Here is a 14,572-nt window from a genome sequence, read left to right as displayed (position 1 = left end):
ACTAAAACTGAAGATTTCTGGTTCTCTTAAAACAGTTATCTGTACGTTTCTGTGTTTTACTTTTCACACAACTATATCACAGTTTGCAGAAACATGTATCCCAAGTGCAGCTTTCTTTTGAAAGTATTTTCCTCTCAGTATGTATTGAGTAAGAAAATGCAGAAGTACCAACTGCGTGGCTCAGCAAGTCACATATGGTTAACTTGTAAGTGCCTAACATAGGAAGCAAAGTTGTGATCAGATGTGATATGCATGAAAGAAAATTGCAGAATTGTGTTTTAACTGCATTTTATTTGTACATTCAGAGTTTCGATAATATAACACCTTTTGCTTATTTCCAAAATGGAGCACCGTTTGGTTGTTTGTTTGTTGGTAAGGTGCAAATAGAAGTTAACGTCTTCACATCATGCAAAAGGTTGTGTGGTTTTAAAAGAAAAAAACCAACTGTGAAAATACTTGGTGGTGTTAGAGCCAAACAGGAAGCACACATTATTGTATGGAGTATTCAGAGACTGTCATGTTCCTCTTCGTGATTCTGGGGCTGCTGGTCTGCACTGAGGCACGAGGTACGATAAAAACAAGTCTAATTCAATGTTTTAACATTTATCAGATTTAGCTCAAGTCTGTGAGCAGGCTTCTTCAGTTTGAAAAATGTACTCAGAACAAGTTATTTGAGATGTTTCATCTTAAAACATGTCAGGGGTAGATAACCTTCCTTTGTTTGTATAACCATGACATGAATTAATGTTAACATGTAGAACAATCTATCTGTGAAATTGAAGAATCTCCAAGAGGCAGTGGAGTTTATACTGCTGAAGTAATGAAGCTTTCAGGAGTGTTGTCAGGAGACGAAACAGAAGCAGCTAAATACAAGATCACAGTTCAAGGTAGGTTTGTTAAACTCTCAAACACTGATAGAGTTTCTGGTCTTGTTTCAAAAACTCTTCACCTGCTCCCTCCTCAGATCGAGCGTCTCTACCTCTCCTCACAGTGGACTCTAGAGGTTTCTCATTTCTCTAATTCCCCTCCTCGACTCCTATCCTCGTGTCTTAGTCCCACCCACAGGAGTTCATCTCATGGGCTGCGTTTCACTTTGGTTAAATGGATTCCTTGCTTCCCTCACTTGCGTCGTTTCCCTGCGTCTAGTCCCTCCCACCAGGAGACTCAAGGAAACCACGAGAAGCAGGGAAATGAGTTTTAAGAGCAATGGTACGTCGTTTCCTCCGGAGCGTCATGTGAAGCGACGTCCGTTTGTGATGACAGCAGCTCTGTCCCCGTTATATTCACAAACACCCCCGCCTACACATTTACTGACACAAACATTTGTATCATCTGTTGTAGACCCCAATAAATAAAATCAAATAAGAACTCATTCTCAAAAAAGATAAACGCCATTCTTAAAATGTATAAACGAACATTAGTTGTATTAATATTGATTAAAGTGCACAATAGAAATAAAATAATTGAGAGAAGAAAAAGAGATATGTTATCTATCAAAACCCAGTTAGATTAACATTCATTGGATTGCACACTTTGTTTGTGTGGATATGTAGCACATTAACATTTTAATAGCACTTAATGACTGACTGAATGAAAATGTAAAACGAAAAAAGCGATCATGAAAATGTTTCCAAAAAATGAATAAAATGATTTTTGACCACTTTGTTGTTCAGATATATCACATATTTGTAACTAAATGATACTTGAATTGAAACAAAACATGGTATAAACTGAGGACTGACTCCCGTGAGTTTCATGTATTTTCTTCAATCCGCTGGGAAACTGCTCTCATGTCAAGAAGCATCAGATCAGTGCATGCACTGCATCGTCCAATCAGTGAGTGATACACAGTAAGGGGGCGGGGCGAGTGTCTGAGGATTTCATCGGAGGATGGTCTGGTGGTTCCTCCATTATCAATCAATCAATCAATCAAGCAATCAATGTTTATTTATATAGCCAATATCACAAATGTTACATTTGTCTCAGTGGACTTCACAGTTTGTACAGAAAATCAGTATGACAATACGACACCCTCTGTCCTTAGACCCTCATATCGTACAAGGAAAAACTTCCGGAGAAAACCCACAGTTTAAAGGGAAAAATGGGAGAAACCTCAGGGAGAGCAACAGAGGCTCCCATTGTACTTTTAGAGACTCTAGGAACAACCAACAACCCTGCATTCTTGGAACGCAATGCCCTAGTAGAACAGTAGGGTATAATGAGTTCTTTAAGGTAAGATGGCGCCTGCCCATTAAGGGCTTTGTAGGCGAGAAGAAGAATTTTAAATTCTATCCTGTGTTCTATAGGGAGCCAGTGTAAGGCAGCCAGAACAGGAGTAATGTGGTCCCTTTTCCTAACTCTGGTTAGTACACGAGCCGCAGCATTTTGAATCAGCTGAAGCGACTTGACTGACTTCTTGGTACACCCTGATAATAAGGAGTTACAATAATCCAGCCTTGAAGTAACAAATGCATGGACTAGTTTCTCTGCATCGTTTTGAGGCAAGATATGACTGATTTTTGCAATGTTACGTAGATGGAAGTAGGCGGTCCTTGAAATTGATTTTATGTGGGCGTTAAAGGATAAATCCTGATCAAATATAACACCAAGATTCCTTACAGTCTCACTGGAGGCCACATTAATGCCATCCATAGTTAGTATATCTTTAGATAATTTGTTTCGTAGATTCTTCGGGCCAAGTACAATAACATTTTGGTCGTGTTTAACATCAAAAAGTTTAAGGTCATCCACGTTTTTAAGTCCTTGAGGCAGTCTTGAATTTTATTTAGATGATTAATTTCATCAGGCTTGATTGATAAATATAGTTGAGTATCATCCGCATAACAATGAAAGTTTACAGAATGATTCCTTATAATATTGCCTAACGGAAGCATATACTGTATAATGTGAACAAAATAGGACCGAGCACTGAGCCCTGTGGCACTCCATGGCTAACTTTGGTTTGCGTGGAAGATTCATCGTTGACACGTACAAACTGAGAGCGTTCAGATAGATAGGACCTAAACCAGCCTAAAGCAGTTCCCTGTGTGCCAACTAAGTGCTACGTATGTATAGTCTTTGCAATAGGATATCATGGTCGATAGTATCAAATGCAGCACTGAGATCGAGCAAAACAAGAATAGAGACAAGTCCCTTGTCTGAGGCTATTAGAATGTCATTTGTGACTTTAACCAGAGCTGTCTCTGTGCTATGATGTGTTCTAAAGCCAGACTGAAAATCTTCAAATAAATCATTGTTTTTTAAGTAATCACACAGCTGTTTTGCGACCGCTTTCTCAAGAATCTTTGAGAGGAACGGAAGATTAGAAATAGGTCTATAGTTGGCTAAAACCCATTGATCGAGGTTGTGCTTTTTATAAAGCGGTTTTATCACTGCTACTTTGAATGATTGTGGAACATAGCCTGATAATAAAGACATATTCATAATATTAAATAAATAAGTGCTAATTAATGGAAAAAATTCCTTCAACAGCTTAGTTGGAATTGGGTCTAACATACACGTTGATGGTTTAGAAGAGAGAATCATTGAATGTAATTGTTCAAGGTTAAGGCTGAAAAGCATTCTAGTTTACTATCTAGTGTAATATTAGAACTTATGTTTCTGGGAGCTGTTGATAACACTATACTGGTCAAAGGCAAGAGGTCATTAATTTTGTTTCTAAGAGTAACAATTTTATCGTTAAAAAAGCACATAAAATCATTATCGCTCCTTGCTCCTCCGGCAAAAATAAGGCCATTGTTACGGTACTCAAGATGGCGCAGACAAATCAACTTCCGGTGAGACCGAGACCGAAGAGCGAGGAAATAAAAAATTAGAGAAGTGAAACGCAGTCATGGAGAAGCTCAACAAGAACAAATTACATTACATTACATTACATTGCATTTAGCTGACACTTTTATCCAAAGCGACTTACAATAAGTACATTCGACCAGGAAGACACAACCTTGAAGAAAACAGAATCATATAAGAACATCAGGTTTCAAAGAGCCAATCGTTTCAAGTGCTACTCAACTGGCTTTAGATAAGCCAGTCCTTTATTAGTATATAAGTGCTCTGTTAGCAGTTCTTTGTTAGTCATTCTATCGCTCGAAGTGGAGTCGAAAGAGATGAGTTTTCAGTCTGCGCCGGAAGGTGTGTAAGCTTTCTGCGGTCCTGATTTCAATGGGGAGCTCATTCCACCATTTTGGAGCAAGGATAGCAAACCCACGTGTTTTTGCTGATGGGAACTTGGGTCCCCCTCGCAGCGAGGGTGCAGCGAGCCGTTTGGCTGATGCAGAGCGTAGAGCACGTGCTGGGGTGTACGGTTTAACCATGTCCTGGATGTAGGAAGGGCCAGATCCATTCGCAGCATGGTACGCAAGTACCAGTGTCTTGAAGTGGATTCTAGCAGTTACCGGAAGCCAGTGGAGGGAGCGGAGGAGCGGCGTGGTGTGGGAAAATTTTGGAAGGTTGAAGACCAGACGAGCCGCTGCATTCTGGATGAGCTGCAGAGGTCGGATGGCACATGCAGGTAGACCAGCCAGGAGGGAGTTGCAGTAGTCTAGGCGCGAGGTGACGAGAGCCTGGACCAGAACCTGCGTCGATTTCTGGGTCAGCTGTGGGCGTATCTTCCTGATGTTGAAAAGCGTGTATCTGCAGCAGCGGGTTGTAGCAGCGATGTTTGCAGTAAACGACAGGTTGTTATCTAGGATAACACCCAGATTCCTTGCAGTCTGAGTCGGGGAAACAACAGAGGGGCCGATGTTGATAGTTAGGTCAAGAGTGGGACAATCTTTTCCCGGAAGGAAAAGCACTTCAGTTTTGTCAAGGTTGAGCTTGAGATGATGAGCAGACATCCACTGAGAGATGTCAGCTAAACAAGCAGAGATGCGTGCGACGACCTGGGTCTCTGAGCGGGGAAAGGACAGAATTAATTGGGTGTCGTCAGCGTAGCAGTGGTATGAAAAACCATGCGGGCTAATGACAGATCCGAGCGAGTTTGTGTACAGGGAGAAGAGGAGGGGACCAAGAACAGAGCCCTGAGGGACCCCTGTAGTTAATTGACAAGGGTCGGACTCCGACCCTCTCCAAGTAACCCTGTAGGTGCGGTCTTTGAGGTATGAGGTGAGGAGGGAAAGTGCAGAGCCTGAAACTCCAAGTTCTTGGAGAGTGTGAAGGAGGATCTGATGGTTCACCGTGTCGAATGCAGCAGACAGGTCCAACAGGATGAGGACAGAGGAGAGGGAGGCTGCTTTAGCAGTGTGCAGTTCCTCAGTGACAGCAAGGAGGGCAGTTTCTGTGGAGTGACCTGCCTTGAAACCAGACTGGTGCGGATCCAGAAGGTTGTTCTGATGGAGATAGCAGGAGAGTTGTTTAAAGACAGCGCGTTCAAGTGTTTTAGACAGGAACGGGAGGAGAGAGACAGGCCTGTAGTTTATAACGTCAGACGGGTCGAGAGTGGGTTTCTTTAGGAGAGGGTTTACTCTTGCCTCCTTGAGACTGTTTGGAAAGTGACCAGAAGTTAGAGAAGTGTTGATGAAATGGGTGAGAAACGGTAGAATATCAGGAGCGATAGTCTGAAGGAGGTTAGAAGGGATAGGGTCCAGAGGACAGGTGGTAGGGCGGGCAGAGGTAATGAGGGTAAGAACCTCACTTGGAGAGAGAGGGGAAAAGGAGGTTAGTGTGCCGGTTGAAGGTGGCTCAGGTGATCCGGCGGTGAGTAGGGGTGAGTCAGAAAAAGAAGAGCGAATGTCGTAAACCTTTTTTTCAAAGTGGTTAACAAAGTCGCTTGACAGAAGGGAGGAGGGGGGAGGGGCTTTGGGAGGGTCCAAGAGGGTGGAGAAGATGGAAAATAGTTTTTTAGGATTGGAATAGGAAGATTGGATCTTATCTTGAAAGAAAGTGCTTTTTGTCTGAGAGATCGAAGCAGAGAAAGAGGAGAGGAGAGCCTGATAGGTTAGGAGGTCGTCACAGTGTTTGTATTTCCACCATTTCCGCTCTGCTGCCCTAAGGACGGTTCTATTAGCACGCAGTGCGTCATTTAGCCAGGGAGCAGGAGGGGACTGGCGAGCCTGCCGAGATGTGAGAGGACAGAGAGAGTCCAGAGAGGATGAGAGAGTAGAGAGGAGAGTTTCTGCAGCAGAGTTTGGAGGCAGGAGTTGGAACGAGTCAGAGGAAGGGAGGGCTGAGAGCACCGAGGAGGCAAAGGTAGAGGGGGAGAGGGAACGGAGGTTACGGCGGACAGGTGCAGGATGCGAAGAGATTAGTTTGTTATGTTTGGAAAGGGGTAAAGAGAATGAAATGAAGAAGTGATCGGAGGTGTGGAGCGGGTTTACAGAGAGGTTAGAAGTAGTGCAGTGCCTTGAGAATATGAGATCAAGGACACTGCCAGCTTTATGAGTCGGTGGAGACGGAGATAGTGAGAAAGCAAAGGTGGTTAACAGAGATGTTAGTAAATAAAATAAACTCATAGCTCTGGTTCCAACCAGAGGGACCCCTAGGGGTTGTTGGGGGGATTACAGGAGGTAGGCCCTACGTAGAAAGATTAGGGGTTGCAACTTATTTACACAAAAAAATGTTTTTCAAATCAATTTCCATAATCCTGGTGTCCCGTCTCCAGACTTGTTGCAGTTTATGAACAAGTTTCAAATGTAACCTTGGAAGAAAAGAAAAGAAAAATATATTGTTCCTCAAAAATGTGTCTTGTGATAAGAGATCATTTTATTAAAATCTGCTCCTTTTAAAGAATATGCTTTTTTCAATAAATAGCATCTCGTAAAAATGCAATTAAAGAGTCATACTATAGCATATCTACAACATGTCCTTATAGAATATTAATATACATATTTATGTATAAAATACATCACAAAGTGCATCATTATAATAATAAATGTCCTCGAAATAACCTCCATACACCTCTTTTTTAACCTGATGATATGCCTGTTCTTTATTATTTTATGTTGTAATTGTTTGTATTATAAGTGGACTAAGATGTTTATAATAATAATAAAAATACTTCAAGCATGAGCAAGAGAGCAAACCTCAGGCAGTCATCAGTAGAGGAGCAGGAACAGTAGTTTGAAACCAAAGCCTTATTTCCTACATTTTTCATGAATTACTGCTGTACTCTTGGGGGCCTCAAAGCCTATTTGCAAAGGATTTGAATACAATGAACCACACCTTGTTTGCACCTTGAACCAACACTACAGTTAACCTCACTTACTGTTTGGTGCTATGAAGTTTAATTATGTTGAAAGTTTACATAATGGGGGGGGGTAGCGTCCCAAACATCTTCAAGAACAATGAAAAAGAAAGTGTGACGTGCATTGATTTGTTGACATCACCCCCTGTTGTATTTGGTGAGCGTGATACTCCTGCAACGAATACTTAGTTCATCTTTTTCAGAGACTTCTTGTGAGTCGCCAGTTTAAAAAAGGAAATAAAGCCTGTAACCATGGGAGGAGTCTCCATGCAGACACATCAAATATTTAAATAAGGTCTGAGCAGAAAAAAAAAAAAAAAAAGTGTTGTTGTTGTTTAAAGGGTACATTTCACTCAGTCTATTTGTTTGCTAAGTTAGTTGGAATAGCGGCAACCCTTAAATAAAGAAATATATCCTATATACTGGTTCTTTAAGATTTGAAAGTAAGGTTGTAAGGCTTATTTTAAGAAATACATTTAAATTCTGTTTCACAATGACAAATAAATAAATCCTACATACTGGTTCTTTAAGATTTGAAATGAGGTTGTACGATTTGTTCAAGTAACACATTTAAATTATGTTTCCACCTGCAGCAGCAGAGCGTCCCTCCATAATGGCCCCCGGTACCCGCTGCACCTCTGGTTGAAAACACAATGAACGTCCCCATCGCCTCCATCCTGCGGGGCCTGGGAGGAAAATGTCTTCTCAACTGGGCGCTGGTGTTCTTCCAGAGGAAACACATCTGCCGAAGCTTCCTGGGAGTTTTCAGTGTGTCCCTGGCTGTCGCCGACACACTCCTGACCCTCTCCGTCACCGCCCTGCACCTCCAGGCTGAGGGACACCTGCTGGGCTTAAAGCTGACCCGGTACCATGTGTGTCTGCTGGTTCAGATCCTTGGAGAAGTCTACAGCGCTTTGCAGTGGCCGGTCGTAGTCCTGGCCGGTTTGGACCATTTCTTCTCCGTCACTCGGAGGTGGCAGGCCTCCAGCAGGGTGAGCCTCTTTGTGAGCGGCCTGCTGTGGATCCTCTCTGCTCTCTATGTCTTCCTGCTGTCTGACTTCAGGCCCGTCATGGAGGAAGTGTTTCACATCCAGATCCACCAGTGCTGGGTCTTCCACACCTCTCAGATCCTGCACATTGCTACGTCTCTCCTCCTGATTTTGGGCTGTGCAGCGTTGCATGCTGGATGCCGGACATTAAAACATCCTCCTTTAAAAGATCAAACAACAGACCAAAGTTGAGCTCTCTCCAGAAGAAGTTTTGTTCTCCAGACCCTGCATATATTTCTGAACACATGGGCTCTGTTCCTGGTGATTCTGGCCGTGCTCCTCCTGCTGCTTGTGGGAATCCCTGCCCACCTGGACCTGAGCGGCACCTGGCTCTGCTTCCTCAACAGCCTCCTGATAGCAGTGGTTTTATGTGCAGTCTGTCCCGCCTCACAGCTGGGGCAGGGCTGGGGGGTCGTGCCCCACGACAGCTTCTGTGAATGGAGATTTACATTTAGCCTGGCTTCGGAGGTCAGAGCCTGACCACACAGGTAAACACAAACAGGTCTCATGTTGGAAGATGTGGACTTAACTCTTGAGACCTCAATGTGAACCTGTTTGGTCAGACCACTACTTTGGCTATAATAATAACAATAACAAGATGGTATTGTTCAGAGAAATCCATGTATGAATCCTAAAGACTTTGCTTAGCCCCTGACTTTAATTTATTTGTAATACTAAATGTTTTGAATGCATTTTATAAACAGCTAATAAAGTGATTAATTAAAGGATGAATTGTTTGTTAAAATAAGAAGTGTCCATGTCTATTGAATCAGTGTGGGTGGGATGCTGCCATTGTTTCACATAGTTGACCGTTAGCGTCTCGTGGCAGAATGGGCTTCTGGAAGCTTCTACCGTATCGGGAACTAGAATAGAGGAGGATTTGAGGACCTCTTGATATTGTCAGCTGACACATTTTGTCACTCCAATTTTGCAATTGTGCAAGATGCAGTCATGCAACTTTGCAGATGTTAAAGTGAGATTATAAGGTTGATTTTAAAGATGGGTGTGGTCCAAGCGAGGGCGCCAGAAGGAGATGTGTGAGGAAGAGGGCCCCGACCCAATTTGACTGAGTATGGTCCCAGGGAGGAAGGAGCGCAACCCGACCGCAGGCAGACGCACAACGGTGGCGAACACGAAGTCCTCAGCAGGCGTTGAGGTATCCCCGGAAAGCAGGAGAGCAACCCCGGGAAGAAGGAGCCGTGGACAGATGAGAGGCCAGATAGGGTCCCGGAGCGCGCCACCCAGGCGCCGATGAAAACGTGAGTGGCGTCTGGATATCCCCGGAAGGCAGGAGAGGCCAGACAGGTTCCGGAGCACGCCGCCCACGTGCCGATGGCAGCATGGGCGACGTCCGAAACCGTCGACGCGAGACAGGTTCCGGAGCGCGCCGCCCACGGGCCGATGGCAGCATGGGCGACGTCCGAAACCGTTGAGGCGAGACGGGGTCCAGGAGTGCGCCACCCAGGCACCGATGAAAACGTGAGTGGCGTCTGGAACTGCCGTCGAGGTGGTGAAAAAGGTGAGAGTGTCCACACGAGGTCAACCGGCTGGTCGAACCTCCTCTCCGGCACCGGAAAAAAAATTGTTAACAGTCAGATGTTAGCAGAAATACGTCGACAGCCGTTAACAGCTAGCCGTTAGCCGCTAGCTGGCAGCCTTGGGTAGCTGCTAGCCGTCGTTAGCCCCTCGTGGTTAGCCGCTAGTCGTCGTCAGCTAGCGTAGCCGGGATGTGCAGCTGCACGCCCCGAAGAAACAAGCCCACGAGGTAGCAATCGGGTTGCTGGTCGACCCAGCAGGTCGTGCATCGTCCCCCTATTGGATGGAAGGCTGATGCGGGAATGGCGAGCAACGTCCCCAGCTCTTCTGCGTGGCATGCACCGAGACTCAGTCCGCGTGCCGGTGGCAGCCACAGACGAGTCCAAAAGATCCCTGGCATTTCGAGAAAAAAACTTGCGTTCTTTTTGCCGTGTTCGGGTCCGTCCCGGAAACTTCTCGAGACTTTGTCAGGGTCACCAGTGTAGTGTCGAGAGATTGGGAGTCAGAGGCGGTGCAATGAAGATGCAAAAGGGAACTTTATTAGAGAGTAACTCAGGTCATGTTGTCCGTTTGCAGTCCGGGAAGAAGAGAGAGAAGCCAGGAGGGCACACAACATATATATAGACAACACCTAACATATCCGTGTGGAAACAAAACTCCAACTGTAGTTCCATGTAGGAATTATGTCCCAGTGTATTAATAGGTGGTCACCACAAAGTATACAATATATATCACAAGACGTTCTAAACATTGTAAATCCAATCCAATCCATTTTATTTCGATAGCACATTTAAAAACAACAGAGTTGAACAAAGTGCTGTACATCAACAACTGTATAAAAAAGTGTATCAAAACTGTGTTTATCTAAAACTGTTACAACCTGCTTGATGCAGCAATTAACAATCTAATGTCATACTGTATATTTAATTATGTATATCGCATATGGAGAATTCTTTTTTTGTACTTTAAGTGTAGTGGCTGTCAGCACTTTGTCAGCAGAATATACCATGCATCTGTGTTGAACTGTAATTCTTATTGACTTTTTAACAGGAATGAAATTGCTTGTCCCAAATAAAACCAGTAGGTGGCAGTGGAGGTCTGACCTGTTGCTTTTCTCAGCTTCAGGTTTGTTCTAAGAACCCTGTCTTGAAGAAGTACTCCAATGTTTCAGACCTTAATGGATTATTATTACTAAAGGAAGACGCCAACGGCCTTTTATCAAAGAAGTTATTTAGTTTAAATATGAAAGTGCCTGGAATAAAATAAAAGAAGTGCCATTATTTGTTTGGAGAAAGTGCTCTAGTTTTACATGCCTGAGCCTTTTCTTTAAGTTGTTGATGTTTAAGTTAAGAAGAAACTTTAAAGTTGGTGTTAAAAAGCCCCCTTTATGATTTTTGGAGTTTTCCCTTTCATGTGTTATAGGTTTGTCTGCAAAGGCTAAGCTCCCAAAGTTGTGCTTGTCTCCTCCTTCAGCAGTAGGGGGCGCCAAAGGGAATTGTAAACTTGCAGTAACTTCTTGTCAAGTAAAAATGATCCTTGACTTATTAAATGTGATATTTACCTGCTGTTTGTTCGTATATAAGTAAATGAACACCCATTACTATAAAGTTATGAACTTATTATGAACACACACATTCATGTCATGAGATGAGCTTGGTATTTGTTAATGTTTAATCTCATGTAAGACTGTTCAACCCAGTGTCATCGCATTTCGTGTTCACCAACACGATTTCCCCCTTTTTTTCATGTTGCACAGCACGATTTTAAAAGCAATGTATTTCTACTGGTAATGTGTTTCGTGCCTGCAACACGTCTTTTTCTCCGGTCGGGTCGTGGAAGACCGGAAGCTGTGTGGTTCATAAAAACATGTTCTTACCAGGTTCTTACTCAATATCAAGCCACAATTATTGCTTTTATTTTAAATCGTATAATTTCGGACTTTTGTTGCCGTCTGTGAGGAAAATAAATGGGGCTCAGAGCCTCAGAATACTGAAATCTGTATTTTTTAAATCTCTTTTTCCTTCTAATTTGTTATTCTTTTCAAAATAACACACTGTTATTTACTCACCAATAACACACAATTATCCTTGCTTTTATTTATTGATTTAATTCCATAATCTCTGGCTTTTTTGGCGTCCGTCAGGAACTGAATTTCAAAATAAAAATAACCGGAAACAGACGTCCAAACCACAGCACTGAGACTGCTCTTGTAAAGGTATTCAATGACATCCACTTAAACACAGACAGTGGCAGAACTTCAGTGTTACTATTATTAGATCTCAGTGCTGCGTTTGACACTGTTGACCACAACATATTACTCGACCGACTAGAAAACTGGGTGGGACTTTCGGAAACAGTTCTAAATTGATTTGAATCCTACTTAAAGGACAGAAACAACTTTGTTTCTATAGGTAAATACACATCTGCGTTGACAAATTTGACATGTGGGATTCCTCAAGGCTCCATCTTGGGGCCTCTTCTCTTTAACGTCTACATGCTACCACTGGCTCAGATAATGAAAAACAACAAAATAAGTTACCATAGCTATGCGGATGACACACAAATTGACATAACCATTTCACCAGGAGACTATTCTCCTATTCAAACACTGAGTAAATCAAATCAATGACTGGATGTGTCAGAACTTTCTCCAATTAAACAAAGATAAAACTGAGGTAATGGTTTTTGGAGCCAAGGCAGAATGTATAAAAGTTAGCGCTGAGCTTCAGTCTGCAATGTTCAAAACAACAGATAAAGCCAGAAATCTAAGTGTAGTCATGGACTCTGACCTGAGTTTCAACAGTCACATTAAAACAGTTACTAAATCAGCCTACTATCACCTAAAGAACATATCTAGGATTAAAAGACTAATGTCACAGCAGGATTTGGAAAAACGTGTCCATGCTTTTATCTTCAGTAGACTCGACTACTGCAATGGTGTCTTCACAGGTCTCACTAAAGAATCTATGAGAAAGCTGCAGCTGATTCAGAACGCCGCTGCTCGAGTCCTCACTAACACTAAGAAAGTGGATCACATCACTCCTGTTCTGAAGAATTTACACTGGCTTCCTGTGTGTCAAAGAATAGATTTCAAAATACTGCTGCTGGTTTATAAAGCTTTGAATGGTTTAGGCCAGGGATGGGAAAATGGCGGCCCGCGGGCCGCATGCGGCCCCCACCTCCTCTTTTTGCGGCCCTCAGATTAATTTATAAACAACGTATTTAATAAAAAAAAAAAAAAAATTACATTTTTTTTCTTTTACTTGTAGTACTGATACCGTCCACTAGACTCCTAGTTACGTCGCGAGCTGCGTAGATTATTTCAAATACCGCGAAATAATCTGTGACGCATTTGTGTGTATTGTGTTTGTTTCCCGGAGAAACCCTCACAAGAAACACCCTGTTGTTATGTCTGCTGTGACGTTAAGTTGCCTCTTGTAATTATGCCTTTACAAGCTTAAAAGTTGTTTTTATCATCTGAATTTGGCGAAACAAGTTTAATATTCTTAAAACCAAGACTTTGTTTATTTGAAATCAGATGAAAACAAACTGCCGTGTTATCTATGATTACTACGCTTTTTATTCATAATTTCAGCGGGAGGGAGGGGGAGTGGTGCTGAGGAACAGCAGCGTGCGGGCTGACAGGTGTCTGTGTTGACATTCCCCTTATTGTGGAATAATGGGAATGCAGAGACAGGCTACAAGTGTTTTAGGTTCAAGTGAAACAATTAATGTCTGGGTTAGTGTTCATGACTTCATGTAAACATTCTACTCATATACAAAGCTGTCCGTAACCTTGCCCCCATCTACATCTCTGACCTCCTTCAGGAGTACACCCCCTCCCGCACCCTCCGCTCTTCGTCCGTAGGACTTCTCACCGTCCCAAGCTATCGCCTCAAAACCATGGGTGCTCGAGCTTTCAGCTGCTCGGCTCCCAGACTCTGGAGCTCCCTGCCACATCCGACAGTCTGATTCCATAACAACATTCAAAACCCAACTCAAAACCCACCTGTTCAAACTGGCATTTTCTCTATAATCTGTACCCTGTGTCCTTTTGTGTCCTTCTGTGTCCTTCTGTGTCCTTTTGTGTCCTTTTGTGTCCTTCTGTGTCCTTCTGTGTCCTTTTGTAGTCAATTTCCTGTTCTTTGTCTTGTCCTACCCCGGCTGATACTTCACTAAATCCACTGTTTTAATTTGTAAGGTAAGATTGTAAATGTAAATTGTAAATCTGTAACCCTGTAAGGTGTCCTTGGGTGTTATGAAAGGCGCCCCCCAAAATAAATGTATTATTATTATTATTATGTGTATGTCATCTAATGGTTAATCTCAATACACACATATTTTCCGTGGTTTCCAATAGTTTAAAATATTTTTATTCCACTGTTTAATAACCTGTTTAATACAAACATAGTGAGCTTATTAGAGGATGTTCCCATTTTTTGGGGATGTTCCCTTTGATTGTAAAATGTCAAAGAAGATGTCAGACTTAGTATATTTGTTAATAATTACATACAACACATGGCATTTGTGTGTGTGTGTGTTCCAAGTGAATCTGCGGCCCCCTGGTGGCCAGTACATCAATGATGTGGCCCCCACCACCATCAAAGTTGCCCATCCCTGGTTTAGGCCCAAAATACATTTCTGACCTCCTGCTAAACTATGAACCATCCAGATCTCTCAGGTCTTCAGGGACTGGTCAGCTTTCTGTCCCCAGAGTCAGAACTAAACCTGGAGAAGCAGCGTTCAGTTATTATGCTCCAAATATCTGGCACTAACTCCCAGAAAC

At 42.9% G+C, this 14,572-nt stretch overlaps 1 protein-coding gene across 1 annotated transcript; it reads left to right on the top strand.

Annotated features, from left to right (window-relative positions):
* Positions 1-518: 518 nt before the first annotated feature.
* On the top strand, positions 519-8,982 carry LOC117462347 (probable G-protein coupled receptor 160). Its single transcript, XM_071206209.1, is given in 2 exon segments — positions 519-566; positions 7,795-8,982. A coding segment is annotated over 1 exon segment (876 nt). The 5' UTR covers positions 519-566; positions 7,795-7,854; the 3' UTR covers positions 8,731-8,982.
* Positions 8,983-14,572: the final 5,590 nt, after the last annotated feature.

The sequence above is a fragment of the Pseudochaenichthys georgianus genome, chromosome 17 (genome assembly GCF_902827115.2).
Source record: "Pseudochaenichthys georgianus chromosome 17, fPseGeo1.2, whole genome shotgun sequence".
In the NCBI taxonomy this organism is placed as follows: domain Eukaryota; kingdom Metazoa; phylum Chordata; class Actinopteri; order Perciformes; family Channichthyidae; genus Pseudochaenichthys; species Pseudochaenichthys georgianus.
Note: the sequence above shows the minus strand (reverse complement) of the source record. Positions and strands in the feature narration are given on the sequence as shown.